The sequence below is a fragment of the Anticarsia gemmatalis genome, chromosome 2 (assembly GCF_050436995.1).
Source record: "Anticarsia gemmatalis isolate Benzon Research Colony breed Stoneville strain chromosome 2, ilAntGemm2 primary, whole genome shotgun sequence".
In the NCBI taxonomy this organism is placed as follows: Eukaryota; Metazoa; Arthropoda; class Insecta; order Lepidoptera; family Erebidae; genus Anticarsia; species Anticarsia gemmatalis.
The window spans coordinates 7932771-7958447 of record NC_134746.1 but is presented as its reverse complement, the minus strand read 5'-3'; the positions used below and the strand labels follow the sequence as shown (position 1 = coordinate 7958447).

General features: G+C 40.3%; 3 protein-coding genes across 18 annotated transcripts; 1 reads left to right on the top strand and 2 right to left on the bottom strand.

Annotated features, from left to right (window-relative positions):
• Window positions 1–344: 344 nt before the first annotated feature.
• LOC142978428 (small integral membrane protein 8) lies at window positions 345–1185 on the bottom strand. Its single transcript, XM_076122883.1, has 2 exons — window positions 746–1185; window positions 345–572 (listed from the first exon to the last, which is right to left on the bottom strand). The coding sequence occupies exons 1-2, from the start codon at window positions 854–856 to the stop codon at window positions 417–419; spliced, it is 267 nt and encodes an 88-aa protein (XP_075978998.1). The 5' UTR covers window positions 857–1185; the 3' UTR covers window positions 345–416.
• A 414-nt stretch (window positions 1186–1599) lies between these two features.
• LOC142983044 (uncharacterized) lies at window positions 1600–6822 on the top strand. Of its 5 annotated transcripts, none has more exons than XM_076129862.1 (13): window positions 1600–1903; window positions 2111–2209; window positions 2428–2528; window positions 2965–3130; window positions 3221–3332; window positions 3403–3537; window positions 3765–3892; window positions 4021–4259; window positions 4379–4456; window positions 4540–4701; window positions 4874–5044; window positions 5338–5524; window positions 5907–6822. In XM_076129862.1, exons 1-13 carry the CDS (start codon window positions 1759–1761, stop codon window positions 5993–5995), a joined length of 1812 nt encoding a protein of 603 aa, XP_075985977.1. In that variant the 5' UTR covers window positions 1600–1758; the 3' UTR covers window positions 5996–6822. The 5 variants fall into 5 exon arrangements, with proteins under 5 accessions (XP_075985977.1, XP_075985993.1, XP_075985985.1 ...); XM_076129878.1 differs by having other exon boundaries at window positions 2108–2209; window positions 2998–3130; XM_076129870.1 differs by having other exon boundaries at window positions 2108–2209; window positions 4042–4259.
• Rim (Rab3 interacting molecule) lies at window positions 6773–25025 on the bottom strand. 12 transcript variants are annotated; one of them, XM_076129803.1, is made up of 23 exons: window positions 24058–24185; window positions 23865–23960; window positions 21543–21747; window positions 20990–21461; window positions 18858–19396; window positions 18027–18243; window positions 17738–17902; window positions 17349–17485; window positions 16857–17102; window positions 16615–16752; window positions 15866–16024; window positions 15612–15728; window positions 15277–15400; window positions 14538–14671; window positions 14345–14453; window positions 13772–13961; window positions 11778–13660; window positions 11553–11717; window positions 11263–11410; window positions 8395–8557; window positions 7585–7782; window positions 7144–7278; window positions 6773–7066 (listed from the first exon to the last, which is right to left on the bottom strand). In XM_076129803.1, the coding sequence occupies exons 2-23, from the start codon at window positions 23909–23911 to the stop codon at window positions 7064–7066; spliced, it is 5694 nt and encodes a 1897-aa protein (XP_075985918.1). In that variant the 5' UTR covers window positions 23912–23960; window positions 24058–24185; the 3' UTR covers window positions 6773–7063. The 12 variants fall into 12 exon arrangements, with proteins under 12 accessions (XP_075985918.1, XP_075985890.1, XP_075985908.1 ...); XM_076129775.1 differs by lacking the exons at window positions 23865–23960; window positions 24058–24185 and adding an exon at window positions 24869–25025; XM_076129793.1 differs by lacking the exons at window positions 18858–19396; window positions 24058–24185 and adding an exon at window positions 20236–20321 and having other exon boundaries at window positions 23865–24051.
• Between the last annotated feature and the right edge of the window lie 652 nt (window positions 25026–25677).

Below are 25677 nucleotides of genomic sequence, written 5' to 3'. Positions count from 1 at the left end.
TCAACAGAACATGTCTCTATATTCCAATTGTATGCAAAATACACAGATACACTCACTATTCCATTTCTTTCATAGCCCCATCATGGGATGGATAACTGATCCAACAAGTAATGGTTTTACATGCTTGTCTCACTGCCAAATAGCAGCAATATAGATTATCTGGCACTCATTATGTTATGGCTTAAAATAGATGCAGTAGATTAAACAATCAACTCTACTTTATGCATATCACTGGAAACAATACACTGTCTAAGTAATAACACTATGATTAAAATTAACAAAAACAATAAAGAAGTACTTAGTAAACAGTACATGGATAAGAAATAAAATTACTATTATTTTACAACAGAACTAGATTTTATTTTAAAATAATTTACAACATTTACATACAATAATTACAAACTATTTCTAATAAATTAATCCCACTTAGATTTTTTCTTTTCAAATATTTCTTTGCCATCTTTATCAACCGCAGCATAATAACCCATAGATTCATATTTTGATCTCATATAAGCCATGTAGCCAAGTGCTAAACAAAAACATGTAGCTCCGATAGTCATAACAACAATATTCTGAAACAAATGTTTTATTATTTATTGATTGTATTAAAATAAGATATAATAGCATGACAAAGTAACACGAATGAAATGGAAACTTAATAATAACATCCTGTGCTTAATATTCTTATTTGTAACAAGGTATTACATAAAAATAACATTGTTGGTTAGAATATAAAAGCACTTACAGGTTTTGCATAAAGTTCATAGTTTATGACTTTAAATGCTGTACTTGATCTCATTGATCTGATTCCATCCCCAGGTTTCACGTTGTCATTAGGATTATTGTTGGTAGACATTATTATTTATAAAATCTGAAGATTTCTGAAGAATATTATTTGCACACTTCACGTAATAATATCACGACGAAGTTTCAAGCAATAGGGGTTCTAGATAGGTCTAGTAGACTTGAGTGGACTTTTACAATTATTTATCAAACAAAGTTTATCTTAGGTTTAGCCAAAACTTTGAACTTTTCTCTAATTTAATAAAATTTCATCATTTGACAAATTTATTTTGATACCTACAATATGTCAATGTCAATAATAATTATTATGTCTTGTTATTAGAGGAGGGAAGCGTTTCGGATATAATAAAATTCGACATTTTTTAAAATAGGAGTTTGGTTAATATGCATAGCACATCGGTAGGTATACGGGTGAAAGGTGCGTAGTTTATTTATTTTAAAATTATGTAGGTAGGTCCTTAAATATTTCACTAATATAAACTACCACGTTGACCTCTCAACTGTTTTGTGAACGATCTTTCCACCACTCTTAAATTTTAAATTTTTATCTATTTATTACTAACTTGTAATTAAAAAAAAATAAGATTAAAAAAAAATCCTCAGTATTTTTTTATTCCCAAATTCGTCATGTCACGGATCCTTGAAAAATCAGTTGGTGGGTTCACTGTTTGTGCATAGTATTTGCTAAAAAAATAATTTATTTTAGACGATTTTAGAAAATAACATTCTGGCAGATTATTTTTTTACCTGTACTAAGTATTACAACACTATTAAAAAAAATAACGTAGACGCCGACTTGGCACTATGGTTAATGTCTACATTGGGGAGTTGAACGTCAAAAAAGATTAATAATTTCGGAATTATCGTGAAAATGTTCACATTTACGCTATAAACGCCTGTTTAGTTTCAATGTTTTTTAGTAGTCTTTTCTTTGAACGATAAAGTCTTATCAAAATGGAATCAGACTCTGCCCTACAAGGTGATGTGCCTGATGGCGCGGAAGTGTCTCCTTTAGAAGAAAATCAGGCCGCGGATACTGTAGAAGCTGCTGAAGACAATGTTTCAAGCCAAGAAGATGCTATTTCCGCTGAAGAATCAGGTAATTGCACATATTATAATATTGAATATCATAATGCATTATTGATTGCATTCCCGTAACAGATGTAGTGTTATGAAGTCTTGTCGGAAGCGACACCGTTATTTTGATTTACGTTATAATTCTGTGATGTTACATGCTTTAGTAAGTTACGCTGCCGTTTGTTACAATAACATGTGCATTAACATTGGATAATATTAAATATAGCAGCAAATGGAGGGCCCACGAGTAGCAGCGATGCTATTGACGCTGATGCGTTAGCACAGCTACCAGAGGAAGAACAAGAGGAGCAGCATGTGGCTGAACAAGGTAAATTACTCTAGAAATATGTATTTTTTCTTTAACCTGTACAATCCCATTGGTAGGCAAAGAAAAAGATCACAGAATAATAATGCTTTTCACCCCTGAAATATCTACATTCAAAGTGTTCTGCATCAGTATAGGCCTTAACAAACTCAAATCATATCATGAGAATTCATAAATTAATATTTGTCTGACTTGGTGACCCAGCATTTTTATTATTTTAGCTAATCCCGAAGCTGAGGAGGAGATGGACATAGATGACACCACAACCGGCACTGTGGCTGATGAATCTGCCTACATCGGAGACAACTGCTTGTCTACACCTGTAAGATATATTTATAACAAGAAAGCTTTACCATCAAGCATTAGCATACAATTATTTGAATATGATTGCAAGATCATCATTGTCTTCACCTTTTCTCAAGTAATATAGGGTCAGTACAGCATGTTTTACCTGTAAAACTGCTGTAAGAGGATTTGACAGATTTTTTACTAATAATGATTACAAGATTATAAAAGAGAAGTTTTTAATCTTTTTCAAACAACTATAAATAGTAATTGTTAAAAAAGTAATTGTAGTAGTTAATTTTTGGGATCTTAAAAAATAAATTAAACAATTCATAATCTAAAAATTTTATATATTATAGCAAAAGGTAACTTCTGTAACTTTGGATTTACTTCTTATAATGACCTGCTGAACTGACATTACTAAAAAAAAATATAGCACATGATGTAGAATGAATATTATACTTAATTACAAGGATACTGAGAGTCAACTAGAACCTATAACAAAGGAGGAGTCGGGCATGGATGAAGCAGAAGGAGTACCGGGTGGTGCTGAAGAATCTCCCGACCAGTCCATCAGCTCTGCCATGCCTACAGACAGTGGCGTCGCGGAGGGAGATGGAGCACCTATTGTCCAAGATGGTGAAATAAAATTTACAATTTTACTCCAAATATCTTCACTGCATGGTTTACTTTTTTATGTTCCGTACTGATGTGAATTGTTCTATGTAGATGAATCTAGTACAATGGATGAAGACATGGGCGGTGGTGAAGGCGTTGCAAGTAGTGATGATGTAAACGACATTAGCAGCGCTGCACAGGAGGTTCTCAGCACTGGTATTAGGTAAGTAACTCACAAATAAATATATTCATAAATTGCTTGCATTTGTCCTAAAGTTTGATATTATTTCCAGTTCAAGCACGGCAGAGGGAGGTGCAGACATTTCTAGCAGTGGTCAAACCGAGGCTCCTTTGATATCCTCTACAGCAAATGGTCCAGCAGTATTGCACTCTTTTTCCCTAGCACCACAGGAGCAACAGCCAAATGAGTCAGTACCCAACAAATAACTTTTTATTTGTATTTTTAGGGGCTGATGATTATTTGTGGCTTATTAGATTCCCCTTCACATACCAATGTTTTAGATGAACTCTTACACCATGATCTAAAATTACATGCATATTTTGTAACAATTTTTTTCTTTCTTTAGTGGCTAGTTTAGTTTACATGGCATGTTTCCCACTGTCAGGGAGTAATGAGCTTACTTGTTTTCAATAGGTTCGGCGACGCCGACACATCTGAGATGGAGGGAGCAGCCGACACGATGCCGACAGTCAGCGAATCGATGCCGTTACTCACTATGAACGCAAACGGTTCCGCATTGCTCTCACCTACTTTGATGCCAGGTAAAATTGGTTTTCCCAAATATCGTATACCGTCTCGACGCGTAGAACGATATATAGATATCTTTATCTTGTTTACAAAAGTCAGTAAAATATAAGCGACGTAACGAACTCGTACGTGTACGCATTAGCAGATTTTACTCCCCCGATAGGGGACGAGGGCGGCGCGGGCGTGTCGTCGTCAGTGGCGGCGGAGGGCGCGGCGGGCGCGGCGGGCGCGGGCGGCGCGGAGGCGGAGGGCGCCGTGAGCAGCTCGGTGGCGGCGGGCGCGGCCGTGTCGCCCGGCGCCGCGCCGCCGCTGCCGCCCGCCGACGCCGCGCACGCGCTCGCCACGCTGGCCAGCGCCGCGCTGCACCACCAGCACGAACAGGTACATATTCCTTAAACCGTCACCTGCGCTGGCGGGTGCTTTACTAAATAAAGATGTTTTTATTACTAAATAATGCCCGAAAGTATTGATAATCAGAGTTTTGTATTATCACTTAACAGAGTGAACCGGAGGAGCCGAAGGCGAGCGACGAGGACGCGTGGTATACCGTCGGTATCGTGAAAGGAAACTCGTTTACAGTAAGTTCCGTCCTATTTGACGCGTTAGTACTTATACTTTGAAAAATTATACACTGACACGTATTTTTTATTTATGTTTACAGGTTCAGAACTACATCTCGGATCCTAACGTGGATCTATCCAATTTGTCGCTCGATAATTTGCCGGATTTATCCGGTTACGCCACGACGCAGCTTGAACATGGAACTGCGTACAAATTTAGAATCGCTGCGATCAATTCCTGTGGGCGCGGTGAATATAGTGAAGTGAGTATCGATTCCAGAAGTTCCTCTTTGATGTTTTTTTTCTTTGTCTGTTTGGTTCGTATTTTTTAAATCTCATGGAGTTGTGGATTAATTTATAAAATTATATTATTTTCCTATTCGATCACATATTTCTGTTAGTATTTATAATTATTAGCATAATATTTATTTTTAGGAATCAGCGTTTAAGACCTGTCTTCCTGGTTTCCCGGGCGCACCTTCAGCTATCAAGATTTCAAAGTCGATAGAGGGCGCTCACTTGTCGTGGGAGCCACCGCAAGTGGCTGCAGAAGGCATATTCGAATATTCAGTCTATTTAGCTGTGCGGTCGAGTACGCAGGCTAAGGTGAGTAAATTTGATTATCCTATTTTTTCAGCTAAAGATAATGAAGAGTAAATTGTAATTATTATGTGTGGGCAAGTTATCTCATAGTATACAGGTATAAGGTAAGCAACTACTTTCCTCAACTTACCAAATTGAATTATTCTAGTAAAAAAATAATCTCTATGCTGTTGCTCACCTTAAGGTCGGTTTTGGAATCATTTTTTGAGAGATTAAAAAGCACCAAACTATTACGGTGAAAGAATGGAAGAAAACGGTTCTCATATTGACCATTAAAAGTGTAATAACTCATACAGGAGGCATCGAAGTCTCAGCTGGCGTTCGTGCGCGTGTACTGCGGCAAGGCCAACACGTGCGTGGTGCCGCAGAACTCGCTGACGGCGGCGCACGTGGACTCGTCCACGAAGCCCGCCATCATCTTCCGCATCGCCGCGCGCAACGAGAAGGGCTACGGACCCGCCACGCAAGTCAGGTGGCTGCAAGGTGCGTATTATGTTTCTTATGAACTAATTAATATTAGCTTAAGTTTGAAATGTCACTTCAAAATCTTTCTGTTGCCACAATAGCTGTGTCCGAAAGATTTATGCGCGGTTTCTGAGTAGTGGTAGTTTACTATTCAATAGCGTCTAACCCTATATAAAAATCGCTATTGAATAGATAAACTACCGTACCGCTAAATGTACTTCAGAAACCGGGGGTTGGTGATGTAACTGGTCAGCGGTAGCCATCGTTTTTACAGTTTTGGCGAAGGACGACGTAGTAACTGACTTGATCATAATCATGAAGTATTGTGCTATTGAAGCTGTAATGCTTGATTTTGGTGTAATTTCCAGATTAATAATGATTGTGCTAAATGTTCCCGCAGATATAAAGTCAACGGGTGTGAAGAGACCGGGCGACGGCAGACTAACAGGTGCCTCACCATCAAAACAACCTAAACAATTATTGCACTAAGTGTTGAGTTATTGTGACAGTTTAGCAAGTTAATTAGACCAAGACATTAGTTTGTACAGAACTACAGATTATTAAGCGATGTTCGTTTTAATCATTGTTAGTTAATCTAACTACGTTATTTTAGCTTAAGTCTCACCGTGAGAGTAATATCTCACGTCATACTGAAATCACCGATCGCCTTTTTATATATACAATATGTTCGCCTTTGACACTTTCAGCAATAATGATGTCGTTTATAAAAAAAATATTTTATGAATATCTTTATCCGTCGTTCAAGCCGGACGGTTTTAATATAATAGACTGATTGACTTTATTAGACGAAATGAGATGGATTGCAAAATATGGAAATGTTATGAACATATCTATGGAATATAAAAATGGAAAATATATGTTATTTTTTTTGTCTACCCTCAATTTACTAAACTGAAAAGCAATAAATAAGGATTTGAGAGCCAATTTTGCTACCAACTCATTAGTTTTATTTGTGAGAGTTTTATTAGTACTAATAATGTTATAATAAGCGACGATAGCTCAATGGCAGAGCAATTAAGAAACAATCTTTTTTTGTTCTAAGATCCATTGCACTATCGGCGCGAATTAACATCTAGGACAAGTAATTAGTGTTGTTGGAGGGGTGACTGGAATACTAGTAATGTGCGACACACATTGCTAGTAATCTTCTAAAATATAATAAAATAATCAAATATAGTTAATAGAATAATTATTATTATATTGTTAAGAGTAGAAAAATTGGCTCTAAGGGTAAAAAAATATACAGACATTGCATTTGGCTTTTAATACTTAATTACATATTATTGAGTACACTATACATTTGTTTCATTGCTATAAAATGCTATCTATTCAAAACTCCGGTAGGCATTCCAAAAGAAAATAAAAATACAAATTATTATTTATATCTTTCGTTTTATAGAAAATTTCCTATATTCAAGATATTCGCGTTTTATCATGATATTAAAGCAGTATCACTAAATTTATTATTTGGACAAGTTATAATTTTTTATTGTGATATAGGTCCATACACTTGTAGACTGTGTCGTCGAACCTTGGTTACTGTAAACAAAACAAAACAACACATTACGTATATTAATCTGTTACAGCATCTAAAACATAGGGAAAAACATATTTACCAAAGAAGTAGTTCCGAAGAGTTTGTACCATCCTATGACGATGTTAGTGAGGTTTATGTCATCGAGCATGATCTGCGCCACGCCCATGAACACTTTTTTACCCTCTATACGTCCATAGTCACCCCATACTGTTACCTATAACATAAAAAAAAATCAATATACAGGTCATTCTTTCTAACATAATTGGTGACTGGACGATGGATGACGGTTAGAAATATTGGTATTCTGAATTAGGGGTACTTGTCGCTAGATTTCACATTAACGCTTATAAAAACAATAGTTTCAAATCTCCAACTGCGTTGACTTGTTGGTCATCTACTTATACTTATTTTATTAAAAGAATTTATAACTGCGGTAAATCAGGATAATCTGAATCACATATCACATATTATCACGTCCCTAACACCCGATTGTTAGACAATATTGTGAAATATTTCTTACCTGTAAGACGCAACCTTTAAAGTTTTCTCTAAATGTCAGCGTCTGTTGGTACAGTGGGTCGAGAGTCCTTCGCGCTGTGCTTGTCTTAGCCTTGGCGATGCACCGTTTACCGCTTACAAGATAAACTTTCACGTACGGTGCAGGCAGCGTCCGACTACCTTGCCTGGCTTGCAGACCACGAGCGCGAATCACTTCCACCTGAAATATTTTACATATTCTATAAGTAATAATATATTATATACAACCTCCGTGGCGCAGTGGTTGAGGTGGTAGCCACGCCACTACCATTGCGTCGGTAGGTCGTCGGTTCGATTTCCATTCGGAGCAATTATTATTTGTGCAATCCACAAATAGTTGTTTTGGGTCTGATTGTACTTTGTGTCCGTTAGTTGTATGTTTGTAAAAGTCCTCGCAAAAAGTCCACACAAGAGCAATTCTCAGTGCAGGTATTGTCTCTTTTAAAAACAGAAAAACAAAGCAGAATATTGCAGGACGAAGCGACCAGATTTCTTTTTTGCCACCTATTTCATAACTATTACAGATTTTTTATAATTTCAGGCTCTACTAGTACTTGTATCATTAGACTCGATACACGCCTAACTAGAGCAATAACACAGAATGGGGCTAATTGCTTCAGCAATATTCCAATTTCCATTGAGTAATAATTATGCAATTCATAGTGCCAGCAAATGTTATGGTACTTACTAAAAGGTAACAAATTATAAATTGTTTGAACTATGAATAGATTACATGTACAACTATAATTTTCGAATGTTCTAGATTTATTCTTCAAGTAAGTGAAATGTTTACCTCAAGGAATCCTTTCTGGTAGCACATAGACAGTTGTACGTCGCCGAGGGTTGGCGCGCCAAGTAGTTGTCTGCCGACTAGTTGTCCTGGTCCCAAGCCGTCTATGAAGTCTGACAGATTGCCGCCGTCCGAGGAGCCAGATCCTCTCATACCCGGAGACCATCTAAAAGTACGTGAACACACTATACTTTCATGCATATTTATGTAGTCTTTTAATAGCAACAGATTAGAACGACTCAACATTAATGTGTACCCTTATTGCTGGCACTTAAACAAAACTTGTTTATGTTGGGTACGTCATGTAGAAAGCAGAAGGTATACTATAACTATGCACAGAAATGGTATATCATTCTTCCCACTAGGTCCTAGCGTTATAGGTGATTAAAATTATGTCAAAATACAAGGCTTAAAGGTATTTTAAAAGAGGTATAAATAATTAAATAAATTGTATCGTTCAGATCGTTTAGCCACTACCAAAGGAATAATAAAAATATTAATTGAAAAATAAAAATACAATACAACATTTACAACATTGATACAATAGTGAAGAAGAGGGCGGTAGTCTTTCGGATGCATCGATTGGCAAAGTTAAGGCAGAGTATGTGGGTCCAGGTACTAGGTACTATTAAATATTAAGACATCTAACTAGTAGATGTAGTCGTGTAAAGGTGCAAGAAACGCTAGAGAATGGTCTGCATCTATTGATAGACAGGTAGTAAACTTCATAGTGGAGTAAATAGATAGGCTCTATTAATGTAATGTCCCAACAAAATAATACAGGTATAACAATGATGTTTGGCTGGTTCAACTTAATAGCTAGTCTAATTTTATGGTTATTCTATCTACAGTTGAAGTCCAGAAAAATAGTAACACAGTGTGTCTCTTCTAGTATTTTTTAAGTTATTCTTATTTTACATAGAAAGGAAATATATTGTTCTGTAGAGTAGAAAAGTAATGTATATAATATCTATTCGGTTTTCCATGCCTATACATACAATAGTTACATAGTAATATTATGTAAATCACCTTAGACCTAATCGCTTGAAACTTATAAATGATGAAAATATGGAGAGTGATATTCCGGTGAAACATGCATGATTTATTAATGTAGGTGTGTGTACATCAATCAGACAAAATGTAAAATTTGTTAAAACAGTTTAAAATAATGAGTGCAAACATCGTACGCTTTCAGGCAACATTTATCGTCCAAACACAATCGTGCATGATATCCTCCTCGGCTGACGAGCGCGTCTCCCGAACGATAGGTGTCTGTGAGTACTGGAAACTTGACAAACGTGACGCACCGCCTCACACCGGACATAAATGTAGCTATCACATGTTACTTAACGAGAGGGTGCGATGCCTATGCGAGAGAAGACTCGTGCGTGCTCAACAGAAAAGAGAATGAGTGAAATACACCAATATAATCGGAATCATGCTTTGACAAGACGAAAGGCACATAGAGAGGGGCAAAGAATGTAGAAGACGCGAGCAACATCGAGGCGCACATACAAAAACGGAAGTCTGCAGGCAGCTCGCGAACTGCGGCATAGAACGGAGCGGTCGAGCGGGCGACTTACGAGGATCCCTCCGAGCTAGATATGGAGACGAGGCTGGCGGCGCACACCTCGTGCGAGCGCTGGAACGTGGTGGTGGCGGGCCCGGAGCGCTTGCGCCGCGCGCCGCCGCCGCCCTCTACGCGAGACACGCGCGCTGTCGTCCATCCGCCACGGACACCAAGCAACACACATTCATTACCCGTTGTAAGGCACATACTATATTTACATACTTCACACTCCACCCTGGGATCCATCGTCCCAGGAACATGTTTAAAACACAACTGAACAACTTTTTACCACCTTTATTACCGCTTCAGTATTTAATTTAAGGTGGTCTAATGGAATTGAGTGCGCTTTCCTTACGAAATGTAGCTGCAATACCTACTTAACTGATATAAAAATAATAGAAAATACGTGATTACTGAGTGTTAGGCCCAGAGTCTTTAAAACAACGGTTTTAGCAGCAGTATGAAAATCGACTTCTGTGTTTACTAACGAAATCATAATCACAAAAATCGAATGCGTTGATTCAAATTAAAATTCCTACTTAGGTACGTCTTGTACCTGTGTTCTAACAAAACGTGTTTGATTCTGTATGTAACATACTAGAGGTGTGCGTCCGATATCTACAAATACAAAATGAAACGTGCACTTTTTTATAATCTTCGCAATTTGAGCAACTCCGTTAGAGATTTTTCGGAATGATTGTTTGACTTGGGATACTTATAAAGTTGATGGTACTAGCTACCTACTTACCAACACAATGAATCATGTTTTTCACTGAAATATGCCATGTTTAACTGCTTTCATGAAATTAAAATAGAGAAATTTAAGTTCTCTATTTTAAATACCGCTCTAAATGGGTAATAAATCACGAGGTATCTAACGTTTTCAAGTTACCTTTGTTCGTTTTTGCAGTGGTTAGGGCAATAACGATATAACGGTACAATTAAACGGCTTTTATTTCTAAAACGGAGCGCACATCTCGAGTAGCTGTTAGAAAGTATTATTAAACCTAATAGTAAACCCACATCTGCAGTGCAGATTTGATTACATCCATTTACCATAAAAAGCTCTACATTACTTAGCTGATTATACAAAAGCGACATTGCACATTTATTTATGTCTCGTGATGTTTTTTTAACATGCTGTGTTGTTTACGACTGATATTAGTAATGCTATATGCAGATATCCTCTGTCGTTTCTGCGTAACCTTTGCAATGGCGGTTAGAATGAATCGCGAGTGGTCTACCGCCCGGTGGGCACTATTGTGTCAATGTGTGGGTGGCGAGCACCGCGAGGCGCGAACCTGTCCTCGTCGTTCTCACTGGAGGCGGAGGAGGCCCGCGACACTCCGCTCATGCCTCCTCGCATTTCGCCGGGTACCACCTCCTCGCTGCGTTGCACCGTAAACGAATTTTTGCCACGTTTACCAAAACCTAACCTCCGTTTTCGCCCTGTGATTATGTATTAACACTTAAATTTTACATGTTTTGACACTAGTCTTGTGCACGGAGTACGTGCTGTAATTAACTAAAATTAGTAGGCAGAAATATTTTGGTAGGAGCTAGTATAACTAATTACTGTATCAGAATTCACCTGTTGCCGATAGTTGTGATGTGGAATTGCTCTTCTTGCCCATGCCGGGGCCGAAGAAGTCTCGAGGTTCTGCCTTCAGCAGTACGTCGTCGTTGGCTGGCTCCAGCTCGCTAGTTCCACCGAGGGCCGTGTCGCTGAGGCTCCCGTCTTTGTTCAAAACCAAGTCTTATTTTCAAATGTTAGTTTCTCTAAGCAAAGCGAACGTATTAATAATCTTTAAATTACCTGCTTTTTCGTCCGGTGGGTTACTCAGACTCCTTGTAAATTGCCCTCGGCGCGACTCGCGACGTTCCAGAGGCTGTGGTTGATTGTTACCGCGCCCATTCTCCCGTCCACCATAGTCGTTGCTACGTTTAGAATTCCGTCGCGAAGTATTTTCATTTGTCACAGTTTGTTGTTTGTTGTGTTCACGTCGATGACGGTTCAGTTGCAGTGCCCATTGCGTAGGTTCAGTCGAAGTACATGGAGTAGAATTTTCCGAAGTGGAGGGTTCCACCGGTGCGTCATGAATGTTTTGATGAGTGTCACCGAGTGGCAGATGTGAGGCGACAGGAGTGAGCGCACGACGGGGCGAGCCGAGGTTCGGGGGAGAAAGAGCAACAGACAAAGAATTAGCCATAATACTAAACTCCCGATCTAAATGATCAGTTGCTGCTAAAGAATACGATCGGATACGAGCTTTTTTAATAATAGATGGTAAAGGTTGTTTAATAGAAAAATCTATGCTGGATTGAGGTGAGAGAGAATTAGGCGAGCGGTATTCTTGAAATGTTGGAACATCGTTTATACTAACAGTATTGCCATACTTCTTAGCACATTTCTCATCTTCATCGATTTCATTATTTTTCGACGCACTGGACATATCTTTTGAACATATACTCATTCTTTTAAACATATTATTGATCTGATCAGGTGTCGACAATGCTGCCGGAGAACTTTTAAATACAACTAAAGAATCAGAATTTCTTCTGCGGATACGATCTTTACTTTTTGAGTTAGATTCTGATTTTACATGTTTTCCTGAATTGCCCGTAATATCAGTTTTACTATTTTTTATAATTTCTTTAGCCTTATGCACATCCAATGGCTGTGTCTGATTAGGACTTATGTGATCATAATTAGATTTTAAGTCAAGTGACAAAAACTTTTTCCTGCCAATTTTTGCAGCACTAACATTATTCCCGTTCTGACTCTGGCGATCCACTGTCTCGAAAGATAGACTTTTGTATGTTTTATTATTTCCATTGTCTAAACTGTTCTGTTTGTCAATACTTACATGTATTGTAGTTTCAGCTTCGCTACCATCGCTATCATAACCGTGATATTGCGATTGCATTTCTTCTTTTTGTATTAAATCTACGGCACTATAGCTTACGCCAATATTTTTGATAGAAACTTTTGCTATGTTATTATAATTAATTGCGGGAATATCAGGAAGAGACCTGATTCGTGGATGCGATAATTTTTCGATGTTAGGTAACCTTCTTCTTTTAGTTCCCTTAAGCGACTTTGAATAACAATAATCCATATCAAGACTTTGCGTTGGTCTGTCTAAATACCAGTGTACAGAATGAGGTTGAGTTTGTATTTTCTTTTTACTTATTTTAGGCAGAGTTGCTACCGAACCATAAAATATATTCTTTGGTAGGGTCCTGTGGTCTGGGTTTAAGAATACAGTGGTTACATATTTGTTGGGTTTCTGAATATGGGGCAGAGCCATTTGGAATACGTAGTCTTTATTATTCTCAGTGATCTTATAGGTATTTACATGTACAGGATATTCGGGACAGCTGTGGCTTCTTTCGTAAGCGTGTCTGTGGGATCGTTCCCGGGTGCAGGAGCCGGCCGAGCGGCTACGAGCTAGTATGCGGCGAAGACGGCGAGTGGGGCGTGCGCGGCTGTTCAACGTCGTCGTGCCTTGGTGCGAGTCTGCACGGGATCTAAGCCGACGTCGGACCGCGCGCTCCGCACTCGCCGGGATAGAAACACACGGCAATAGACGGTGAGGGGTACTATTAATACGACGAAATCTATGATAGGCATCGGGGATAGGAGTAGCGCTATCGCACGAAGAAGATGTGCTATGAGGAGGAAGGATTCGTCTCCGGCTGTAAAGTTACGTCAATCATAACTTGTACATAGTTGTATGGTACTGGAGCCATATTGATTAGAATAAGTCCGTACAGTATAGTGGTTACCGTTATGTGAAATGGTTGTACCTGAGCATTCTCGTAGGCCGAGGCCGCTCGGACTGTGTGCTGAAGGCGCTGGAAGTGACGGAGGCGACTGACTCGAGGTCGGAGTCTGCGGCCGCTGCGTCAGGGGACAGTCGGCGCCTCGGCGCCCAACCACCACCGCTCCGGGCCGCTAACTCCGAGTCTGATAAACCCGCATAGTGTCTTTCCCAACCTAAATTACGTTTACATTCACTGATATATACAGAACAACTAAAATCTACACTAGTTGCTGTAGCTACTAGCTGCTTTATACAATGTGTTTGTGAGGGAAGTCTATATGATATCATAGCCACATTATGGTAAGGAGCGGTACACTAAAGTGAGCGGTTTGATTCTAACATATATAGCTTTGTGGAGATGTGATAGATGCGATTATTCATATTGTATGTGTTTCTGAGATCACGTTTCTAGTTTCGTTTTAGTTTTTCAATAGATTAATGGACAAATCTTGTAGTTGTTTTAATATTCGTGGTCTAATGAAGATATCCGCAGTTGGGCTGCCTCTAGTGACAAGTGATTAAATCGTGTGTGTTGGGGAGGGTAGCGTGTATTGACCTTGTGGCGTGCTGCGGTAGGTGAGTGTGGCGCCAATGTGGTGCGGGGCGATCCACTTACGTTCCTCTAGGTCCGCCGACACTTGAGCCCGAACTGCCCTCTGGGCGCTCTGCGTAAATAAACATACATCCAATATACCTTAAATTTCTAGCTGATATATCTATTACCTACTATAGTATCGGTTAACACTCACCTGGTGGGGTATTTGTGGGAGCTGTCGTTTTTTGGGGCTGGTGGTAGGAGTAGCTGTAGCCGATCGCGATTGGAATCGCGGCGCGTACGCGTGAGTCGGTAAACGGGACGCGTCGTTACCTCGGTCCTCGTTCACTGTAATTTATTATTAAATTATTTTTTATCACACAGAACTCGGAAAAGCAAAATATTAAAACAACAAATATCGAAATCATTCATGACGGGCATAAAATTTTTTGAAAAGATATAAAAGAAGTACAGACTTACGAAGTTGCCTTTGAAAGAGAAATTGTTAGATTATTAAATTCAGAATGACATGCAATCATCATACATGAAATGAGTAAGATTAATCATTAATGTAGTGCGCTGTATTCACTCCCAGGTGTTATATCTGATCGACGAGAGAATCCGACCAGAAGAGTATGTGGACACAACGCACTTAATATAATAATACCTAATGGATAGCGTGCTCGTATCAGGTATAAAAGGACGAGGTAGCGGAAGATGCGTGAAATAAAATCAAAGTGGAACAGAGCTAGGAGGTGAAAACAGTAAGTGGCAGTAAAGTGGTGAGATGAGCGGAACGCGGCGAAAGAACGTGCGTGTCTCGACGACAAGTGTTCCGTGCGGGGTCGAGGCCCGCTGTCATATCGACGTCCACGGACCAATCGAGGAGTTCGACAATTTCGCCTTTTTATATTTTGATTGGTGAGTAGAGTCGTTTCGGCGCCGGTTGGCACCTGTGTAGCGCCAGTCGCGGTCTGCGGGCGGCGACAGCGAGCGCCGCGGAGACTTGCTGCGCGCGCGCGCCGGCCGCGCCACGCCCGCCGCCGACTGCGAGCGCGCCACGCTGTACCCGCCGCTCTGCCGAACACGCACAATACACTGGCTACACTGATCGGCTCCGGTGCCTTATTATGACGTACCGTTTGTGGTCAAATATGAAACGTTTTCACTACAGTGATCTATATTGTTGATCCCGAAGTTGTTAATTCGAGGTGACATTTGCGGTGTATTTCAACTACCGACCGCCCTACGAAAGTTGACAGTTCAACTCTTAAGAAGAGAGACTTACTGGACAGAGGGATGTTCTCTCCCAACTTACGCGTTCTCTGGTCATTCCGGCTGCTCTCACTCGTCCGGCCGGAGACATATCACGTCGACTGGATCGCGCTCCTTCCATGTCCATGCGCTGCATAAAGTAAACGACCGTCTTTAAAGTGCATCAAGAGTAACAAGTCACTAGTTATTAAAATTAAGTAATTCTTTAACACAAGCACAAAATACCTAATTTAAACATGTTTCTAAGTAAATGGTAGATGTGAATACCTCATGTGGCAGCGGTGGACTAGAGCTAGAAGCCAAGCTGGAGAGCGAGTGATGCCGCCGGAGGTCGCACTCACTGGGAGTATCGGAGTCAGACAGACGTGATGTCGACGTCGACGGCGGCGACAAATGCTCTCCGTCTGCTTCGTCTTCACGATATCTCTGGTGAGTGCATTTCTTTGTTAGTTTTGACAGGTTTACAGTAACAAAATGATCGTTGTGTGAATGAGGGATGGCAAGGTCTTCCAAGACCTTTCAATCCAGCCTTGTGTGTGTTGTTAAGTCTATGGCAAATGGTATGACCATTTAACAGTGAAAATAAAGAGAATATTTTCATACTAGATAATTTTAGGATCTTTAAAACTTAGACTGTTTTAACAACAACGGAACAAACCGGATTCACTTATTGTTATTTTTTCTTTTGATCTATAATTTATTATAGCGTTAGTAACGTCGCCGCGTCGCAGTCTCGCCTCGTGTAAGTAATATAATCGGCCAAAGAGGATTTTTTATTTGTTATCAGTTGCCATATAATAAATGTAGGGCGAGGCTGTGCGGCGATGCAATTAGGCACTGTTCCAACACCCACTGGAATTGTAGTCTCAATTACATTGTCAGATTTGAGAATACGAGCCAAATGTCCGAATAGCAGTGCAGACGCGACTTTCTGCATAAGTAATAATTCCGCTATGAGTATAACGTGCTGGTATAAATATGATAGGTTCAAGGACCTTTAAGTCTGGAAAACTTACGCTAAATCCGGCGGATTCCTCGTGTGGCTTCAAGGTGTACCAGTTCGGTTCATGGTTCATGGAGATGTTGTCTAAATCCAGTAGAACTTCTCCGAGGAAATCGTTAGGTCCGTAGCGGTTAAGATCCCAGACAGTAACCTAGAAAAAATATAATTTTAATTTTAATGTCATCGTAGTAAGGTACATTTACTAAAATAACTTTGATTTGTAAGTCAGAACTAATCAATGATGATGATAATCACCTCGAGAGTCCTCTTCTTTATGTCTGTGATACGAATACCGCAGTACACGAAGGTCTGATTCCATCGCGGCTCGAGTGTATTAGCCAAAGTTTTAGTTCTTCGTTTGCTCTTCTCACTTTTGTCAGGAAGCAGGAATATCTTCGCGTAAGGGCATCGCGGTGAGCCGTCAGTTCTCGGGGTCAAACCGGTCGCTGACACAACTGTCACTAGGAGTTGCAGGGCCGAGATGTCGAAGTAAATTTTGAGCTAGAGTAAGACAAAACGCATTGCTTAAATTCGTAGCTTAGAATTTGTAGGTTCAAAAAAGAAACAGAATTCGAGTTATAGGTTTATAGTCCACGATTTGCTTATCCTTTCTATCCACATGACACGTGCATGTATGTATGGGATATTATAATTTAGTAGATCTTTACCATCCAATCTGAGTCGTAATAGTTGCGAAGCTTTCGGGACTGTTTACCGCTACTTATAGTTGGTAAATGTAACACTGACCTGTATACGTCCAGCTACGTTCGCGTTGTGATGGTTGTGGCGGGCCGGGCGTCGGCGCGAGTGCACGTCCGGCGACCCGGGCGATGTCACCAGCACGCTTGGCTTCTCGCAACCACCTATCACTTCCGTGTACACTTCTGGACAGACAAGACAACATGTTATAAGTAATATGATATATGAAGAATGCTTACCAACCCCAAATCTCCTAAATAGACCCTATTACTTTGATGGGATTCTTGATAGCTCTTACTATCCTTTTTAATCATGCGTAATAGTGTCTAATAGTATTTTTACCATATGATACCCAAGTAATCCAAGAAAATTATTCTTATATAATGTGCAGAGCACAAAGAAAGAGCAAATGATAGTATATTTTCTAGTATTGGTACCTTTGTGAGTTCTCCACGGTTGCGCAGGGGGTCGCGTGGCGGCGAGTGGGCGTGACACCACCAGCTCTACGTGGAGGTCGTGCTTGCTATCCGCCACCACGGAGGCTACCTCCTCGGCAGTACGGCCCTGAAGCGGTACTCCGTTCCATTGCAATACTTCATCACCTGTTGTGTAAATCATAATATTGCTATCCTTTATTTTTGAATACTTTTTAATTACTGGTTGTATCGTTACCAATAAAATTTATCAATGTCTTTTCTATTTAAAACTAAGTACATCAAGACTTACCTATTCTAAGTTGACCTTCTATATCAGCTATAGATCCTTTTTTTACTTTCTCAACGACAGCTCCACGAGTGCCGTCGGGTAAGAGTTTACCGCCTACTACTTTCAGTCCAAGAATAGCCGCTGACGAGTGCGAGCTACCTTCCACGACCATCTTGCGCAACACCATGTGACCGATCATGCGCGTCCCGTCGGCTGACACCTGCCAGCTCAGCGGAAACTGCCACATAACAAGTTATAATGAGCATAGACTCGACAGTTACAACATAACATCACGACGTTTACCTCCAAAGGTTCGAATCAGGTATGTACGGTTACTTTTTAAAAATATTCAAATTTTAGATGCAGGTAGAACTACCTTGCTTCCCGTCGAGTAGATTGAGGGAAGTGCACATTAAACATAAAGAGGATGTAACCCATGCTCGCCAATGCAACCATGCTACAGCCAAACATAAATATTTATATCAACATCATCTATCTACACGCGGAGTACTACTTCAGTTATGTATAAACGTCAAATTAAGAGTGATCTAAGTAAACATTTATGCACTAGATTACATTGCAATAAAATAAAAATTTGACCATTCAGATACACGGCCAATTCTGATTGTTAATAGTAGAGTGGGGATCACGTTGTCATTTAATTTGGTCAGGTACACCTACAGCTATGAAAGTTTTGGTTCATAAAATAATAATAAAAAAATATAAATCTGTATTGCCTGTATGCGTTCCTATATTAGTAACATAACCAAGCCGCAAATCGGCACTAATAATAAAATGAGTAATTACTAGTTTTAAGCAACTAACCGACATAAGTTGAAGCGATCTAAGTACCTTTGGGCAATCGCCTCTGTTAGAATCTTCACTCGATGTGAAGGTGCTAGAGGTATCGATGCCCGAGTCTTTGGTGGCAGAGTCCTGGCTGGTCTGGCGCTCGGACTCCCAGCGCAGCGAAGCCCAGTCGTGCGGCGCGCCGGACGCGTCGCGTCCTCCGCGCGGGAACGTCGCTGCGCCTTCGTGCCCGTCAAACCGAACGGTCTTTTTTCTCCTTTCGGTAAAACGTCTATTGTCTGAGGAGTCTTCCCACAAATAGGCACTCTTATACACCTCTCGATCGGGGCGCGGGCCCTCGTCTGGTCCGTACGGGCGCAAGTAGGCACCCTCACCGTCGTCGCGAGCTCGCCACCGACAATCGGTTACTGAATCGAAACTGCGTCCACCTGACGGCCCCGTCCTCGTCACATCGAATGGACCGCGTGCCTCTGCCTCGTAAGCGGCCGGCGAATGATTAATCAAATTGTAATAATTGTTGGCCGCCACGTTGGCGCTACGAAGATGCGGGTGCCGAACTGGAGCACATGCCTCTAGTTGTCCTAAGAATGACATCGTATGAATAGCAACAGTTACCTACGTCTCGTCTACGCCTGCGTCCGCTCTTGTTTTAGACCCACGCGCCTGTACGCGCCCGGAACCAATTAACCATTGAATTTATTCTAGGCTACACATTATGTTTTAAACATTCCTATCGGTTAACAAAGGAGTCTTGGCGAAGTAAGTTTACTAAACAACTTAATAAAGTTTATATTGCGTGTTCTTCCGGTTCAAAATAAATCAATCGAAAGCGGTGATCATCACGCACAAGCGGAAAGAATGTGTCAAACTTATCCGAGTAAGACAGTAAAACAGCAACAATAAAATAAAGTACACGACCACAAACAATTCTAACGGATTCATAATAAAAATATGAACAAGTACACTTCTTTTCGCCCAAGCATGCGTATTTTGCTTGAACCATAAATTTCGTGCAGAAGCCACCTACTTACTTAAATTACATTTTATTGTGTATTATATAATGTGAATAAATGAAAATGCCATTTTTGGTTCAAACAACAGAAATCTTGAAACAGGGAAGTACATTCACTGGATTCAGTTCGTATTTTGGCTATTTAATTATGGTACCATTATGGCATAAAATTGACATAATTTAATTCAAATCCAAAATGTAAAATCAGTAAGTGAACGTACTTCGTAAGACAGGTTTGAAGACAGATTGTCTTCGAAGAGAAAGGACTTTGTTAAAACAGCCATCACAATTGGTTGACCAGAGAAGGAAGTGTTGTACGTACAGTAATACTGATCATCACATCTAAACTTCAGCAATATAATTACAACGCATAATTAGATAAGTTCCCGACAAAACTCGCCCTCTCACCGATAAGAATTTATTCATTTTCTCGTTTAACATCGTCTGACGCTGGCTTCTGGAAGTCTCGGAACCGCTCTTATCTTTATTTGTACCTGCAAACAGGGTGATGACGTGGTGAGGGCAACACGCCGACAGACTGCCAGTCCAGCTATGTCTCGCGAAGTGGCTACCGGGCGCGTACATGGGCATAGTGCTAACAAGCAAAACGCACGCGGCGGTACACGACACGACATAACACAAAACATACTTTAATATTTCAAACCAGGCACCACACTGTATCTCCTGTGTGCGAAGTTTGAAACCTTAAAACCTCAAGTTTTCTGAAAACAACGTTCATTGAGCAGACAGTGTTTATTGTCTTGAATTGTTGAAATATTCGGGCACTAAAATGTTACAATGGAACAAGTAAATACTACATGATTCAACGTGATGGTAATATAGGTAAAGATAAGTTTAGGTGCTCAACACTATTAGTTTCAGTGAAATTACAGTACTTAGATAACTTAAAAGTAACAATTACCTGAGGCTACTTAAATTAATGAACACCTCGCACGGAACACCTTAACTTTATCATTGCGTAATGCCAGAGATGAATATGACAATATACGTTATGTATTTGTAATCATAAACATGTTACTTGTGGTGTAGTGTAGTGTGTAGGATTGACAAACAAAATTAGCTCGGATGGAAAGGATCTTGTAGTGTTACAAGTGGTGGGACAGGGCGATGGGTGTTAGGCCAGCGCGGCGTGCATACTCACCGCGGTACTCGTCGTTCTCGTCGGAGACGCACTCCGGCACCTCGTCATCCGAAGACGAAGAACGTGGTGGTAGCGCAGGATGCAACGAAGGGGGGTGCGGCATCAGCTGCGAGGGCGGCGGGATTCCGGAGTCCACCACGCCGTAGGCAGCTTTTTGTCTCGGATGCACTAAGTGTGGGTGGGTTCTCGCCAGTCCTTCGAGCTCGCCGTAACACCTCTGATCTTGTTGGCTGTACTGCCGACGAAGAGCACTGCCAGCTCTCTGAAGCGGAAGATTTTCTTTTTCCGCAGCACTGTGCGCACGCTCTAATTTTGGTCTCTTGTCTAGCGCGATATCAGGCTGTGGCAGTCCTCGCATGTCGTTTTCCATGCGCCATAACATCGAATCTTGTCCGGAAGGTTTGTGAATCCATTGTCCAGTTTTAGATAAAAGTTCTTGTTTTTTACGGCACAATATACATACCCATATCACCTGTAACAACGAAGATGAGAGTAAAGTGGCAGAATGTTATAAGATACTAGTGTAGGGATCATTAAGTGAAGTATTGTTGACCTTGTTAGAACGAAGTGTAACTTTCCCTCCACATCGAGCGCAGCATCTCACTCGACAATAATGGCACGAGTGACCGACGCCGTCAGCGAATTTAGTCTTGAGGCAAATGTGACAAGTGGCCGCTAGCTCTACGCCAGCCGCACGCTGCATTTCATTCCTTGAGCGAATTGTCTGCTCAAGCACTGCGACTTCATCTTGCTTACGTCTGTGTAATAAATAACAAAACTAAATATCTAAAAACACATTTTAGCCCGGCCCTATATTTGTATGGGTACAAATAATATTATGCTACCTATATTAAAATGTAGGCACAGCAAGTTAAGCTGCAGACATTCCGTCATAAATAAAAGAGCAATATATAACATCAATGTTCTTGGGCAAATTATTATTTACAAGGGTCAAAAATTTTCTAATTTCAATATTTTTTTATATGAGAGCATTTTATCGATATAAAGACGAAGGAAGTAGATTTCTTATAGGTAGAGCATGGCATATTATTATCATTGTACTGAAGTTTATAAAATAGCTAGATTAGGTAGGCATGCAGGTATGTTTTGTCTGTTTCTTTCAGGTTCGTATCAACTGTGGTATAATTGGTAAAATAATTAATTTGATTAACTTCGCTTGAGATTCTAATAAGCCATTACGTCAATTTAATTATTCAGCCATTGTAAATGTTCATCTTATTATTGCTATTAAGCTAGTAGAAAATTAGAGAATTAAATAATGTTGCAAGAGCCCGAGCCTGTGCCCGAGCTTTAAGCATGCAACATTTTTATTAAAATATTTATGTCAAGAAATTAAAACGACAGTCGTTTAACCAACCCCGAAACACTAGTGTATTGTTAAAGTTAATACTTTCAAAGCCCCTATCTTACTAATATTATAAATGCGAAAGTCATGAGAAACAGGCGACTTTTTTTCAATTTATCCAAATATCACACGAACCGAAATGCACAGGTCAACTAATTTATAATTTAAATTTAAAGGAAAATTCCTTTTTTTGTCCATACGTATCTATTATACTAATCGTGATCACGTTAGTACATGTCTTTCAATTATTTTTAAAGTAATTAAAGTTTTGACTGCACGAATCCTTATTCTTGACTTTACCTATTCTTATGAAGAGATGGATGTATATCGTTTCCAATATACAAATGAATGCACTTTCCAAGTCTTATATACTTCGTATTAACTTCTTCGTATTATCTATTTAAAGAAAATCAATGTCAAGAATTGAAAAATAATAGCTAAATAAATCCAGTAGCGCCCATGAAAAGGTTTCAGTTTTCGTTTTTAATACGATTTTTATTGTAAGAATAACTTCTTCTTTGAAAACAAAATGCTACAATGCTAAGCTAAGGCTGGTTACGTCTGACAGAAGCAGGAGAAATCTTGTTTATCGATTAAAAAGATGGGACACTGATCTAATATTTTTTGCACAATACGATCACAGGACATCTAAACTATGATAAGAACTCAGTTGGCACTATACACATGCACCAATTTTACATTATCTTCTATGTAGGTCAAAAAGTAGGTCAGATAAATAAATTATAACAACTAAATACGCGCCCTAGGGGTATCTCGTGGTTAACATCTGTATCATACTCTCGGATTCCACAACGCGACATTATACTGCAGTAGAAATTAATAATTGCAAAGATATGTTCCAATATGTGAACTCAAGTTTCTATGTAACACATTAATTGGCAGCAGAGACAGGGCATATAAAAATTGTGACCCCGTATTGATTAAATTAATAAAAGAAAAATAGTTTCACTACTTATGTAAACAGAAGGTGGAAGTAAAAAATAAGGGTATCTAATTGAATTATTCTATTATATTTTATAATGATGCAGCGATGCGTCATTAAATCCACTGCATGTTTAATGCGACACTACGCGCGCCATTACACATCGGCCTAGCGAATCATCTTGTACTATTTAACCCCAGACATAAAATATTGTGATATAAAAATATATCCAAGCACAGTGATAGTCACGCAGTAAAACAGTTTACCTACGTCAATACTTTGCTATACCTACTTGTGTACTTAGCGCATATATAGATGTGCTTACGTACATTTGTGGTAAAGGCTCAGGACATTATCACAAAACACAATAGCAGAAGATATTCAGCAGCGGTTGTAGGTAGGTACAATACCGTGGTTACTTTGGATAACTTTGAAATGAATGTATTGACAGAGGAGAGGATCACAGCACTTTCACAAGTAACGTTGGTGCATTACGTCGAACCGAGAGACAAGGCGACACGGGAGGGGTGGCGCGGGCGGGGCGCGGGGAACTTCGTTGGGCACACCTCATGATCTCGTGTTCGCGCTGTTCCTCCTGCCGCTGGCGCATCATGACACTCTCGATGATCGCGCGCTCCTCGGGCGTGAGGTGCGAGAGGTCCGGCATGTCGGCCATGGCGGGCGGCGGCAGGCCGCGAGCGGTGCGCGGGCCCGCCGCGTGCTGCGGTGCTGTGCCCGCGGCGCGACGCTTTGCGCGCCACTCCGGTCGGAGGTTTATTTAATAATGCCGGGCGGGCCAATGGCGCGCACCCGTCTACTGACGTCAGCACGCGTATTGATCGCGGCGGCCGCGGCAGGGCGGTGAGGGCGGCCCGCCCGCCTCGGCGCGCCGCGCGCCACAACCTACATGCGTGCGCATATCAACTATGCAGCGATCTATGTACACAACTCTCTTGGCTTTGCAACTGCTTACATCTAATTATTAACTTTGTGATAAGGTTGGCAAATCTTCCTTTAACGAATAAAAAACCAACTTACTAATTATAACTCAAGGCTCGGGTAACTAGATGCCTTCAAGTCTGCGGCACAAGTAGTCAAAGCCCTATTGAGTGAAGGTTGGTATAAATGTCGAATGTGGATAAGGACAAAGTTCTTGCCGGCAATTCCTATTCTGACGTTACAGAAAAAAAATAGTTTTAGTTAAAGCAAACCCAAGATTTTATCAGTATCTACGCTGATGTGTGACCATTTATGGAAAAACCGGATCGTAAGTAGGTATTCAAATTAAATACTGCAGAGAAAATGATCAGGGATACCTATCTCCTTATAATTAACCCTCCGAATTCTAGGAACCTAATCGACTTACTTAATTTAATCGTTAGGTACTAATATAAGACGTTAAGATACGGATTACCGAGTCTAATTATAGATATAAGTCTGCTGTGCTAGGTGCTTAGTTTATAGTTTTCATTCTACTAGGCTTCTATAGAGGACTAAAATTTAGATAGTTAATACACTCCTGAAAAAACAAGAACTTTTTTCGATAGAAAGTTAATACGTAGGTACTTACTGGACTCAGGTCGTGGCGATTAGTGAACTCTTGAAAATTGCAGAGCTAGTTCTGCGAGGGCATTTATTGGGCTAGTAGCACTGGCTGCGGTGGAAAACACAGGTCACGATGTCGACTGACTCACCACCCGACAACGAGTCACTGTATAAGGCGGCGATATTCGCTGACGTGCCTAGACTCACGTTTTTTTATTCTTTATTTAATTTAGGAACTTCTAAACAAAGTTCAAGCCATTTCCATCATAACATGATCATTAACACAAGGCAGGCGAAAACTTTTACCATTTTATGGACCTGGAAGTTAAAAAGTAGCTACTCACGTGCCTTTTTATTTCTAATCCCAGTTTAATGTTATTTTTTTGTTCGACGTTTCAACCATTGAAACGTTTAATTTAAAGAGGAGTGCCAAATGTCATAAGGTGTCCATCGCGTTCATGTAAAACAAATTTGCATTAGGCTCTCGGTTCGGGGTTCGAATTTGTAAATTATTCTAATATTTCAGGGATTTCGAAACTTCTTTATTTGTCGCCGTCTCAGATGATCCTGGAACGGACTTCGATCTTCTCGCCTTCTTCGATCTGGGTATCCCTCGTCGCCGCCGACCACCACTGACGCCTATTTTGTGACTAAGTTTAATAGTCAGTCTCATCGGCTACATTCGGTGAAGTGTTAGAAAGTGTCTGGCCCACATTATATTTATGAATGCAGCTCTACAACCCTCTAATAAACGTTGACTTTTGGACTTCCGTATCTCAATGAGAGACCTCAGAATCCATGTTATAAATAAGCACTGGAACAATACGCTTATTT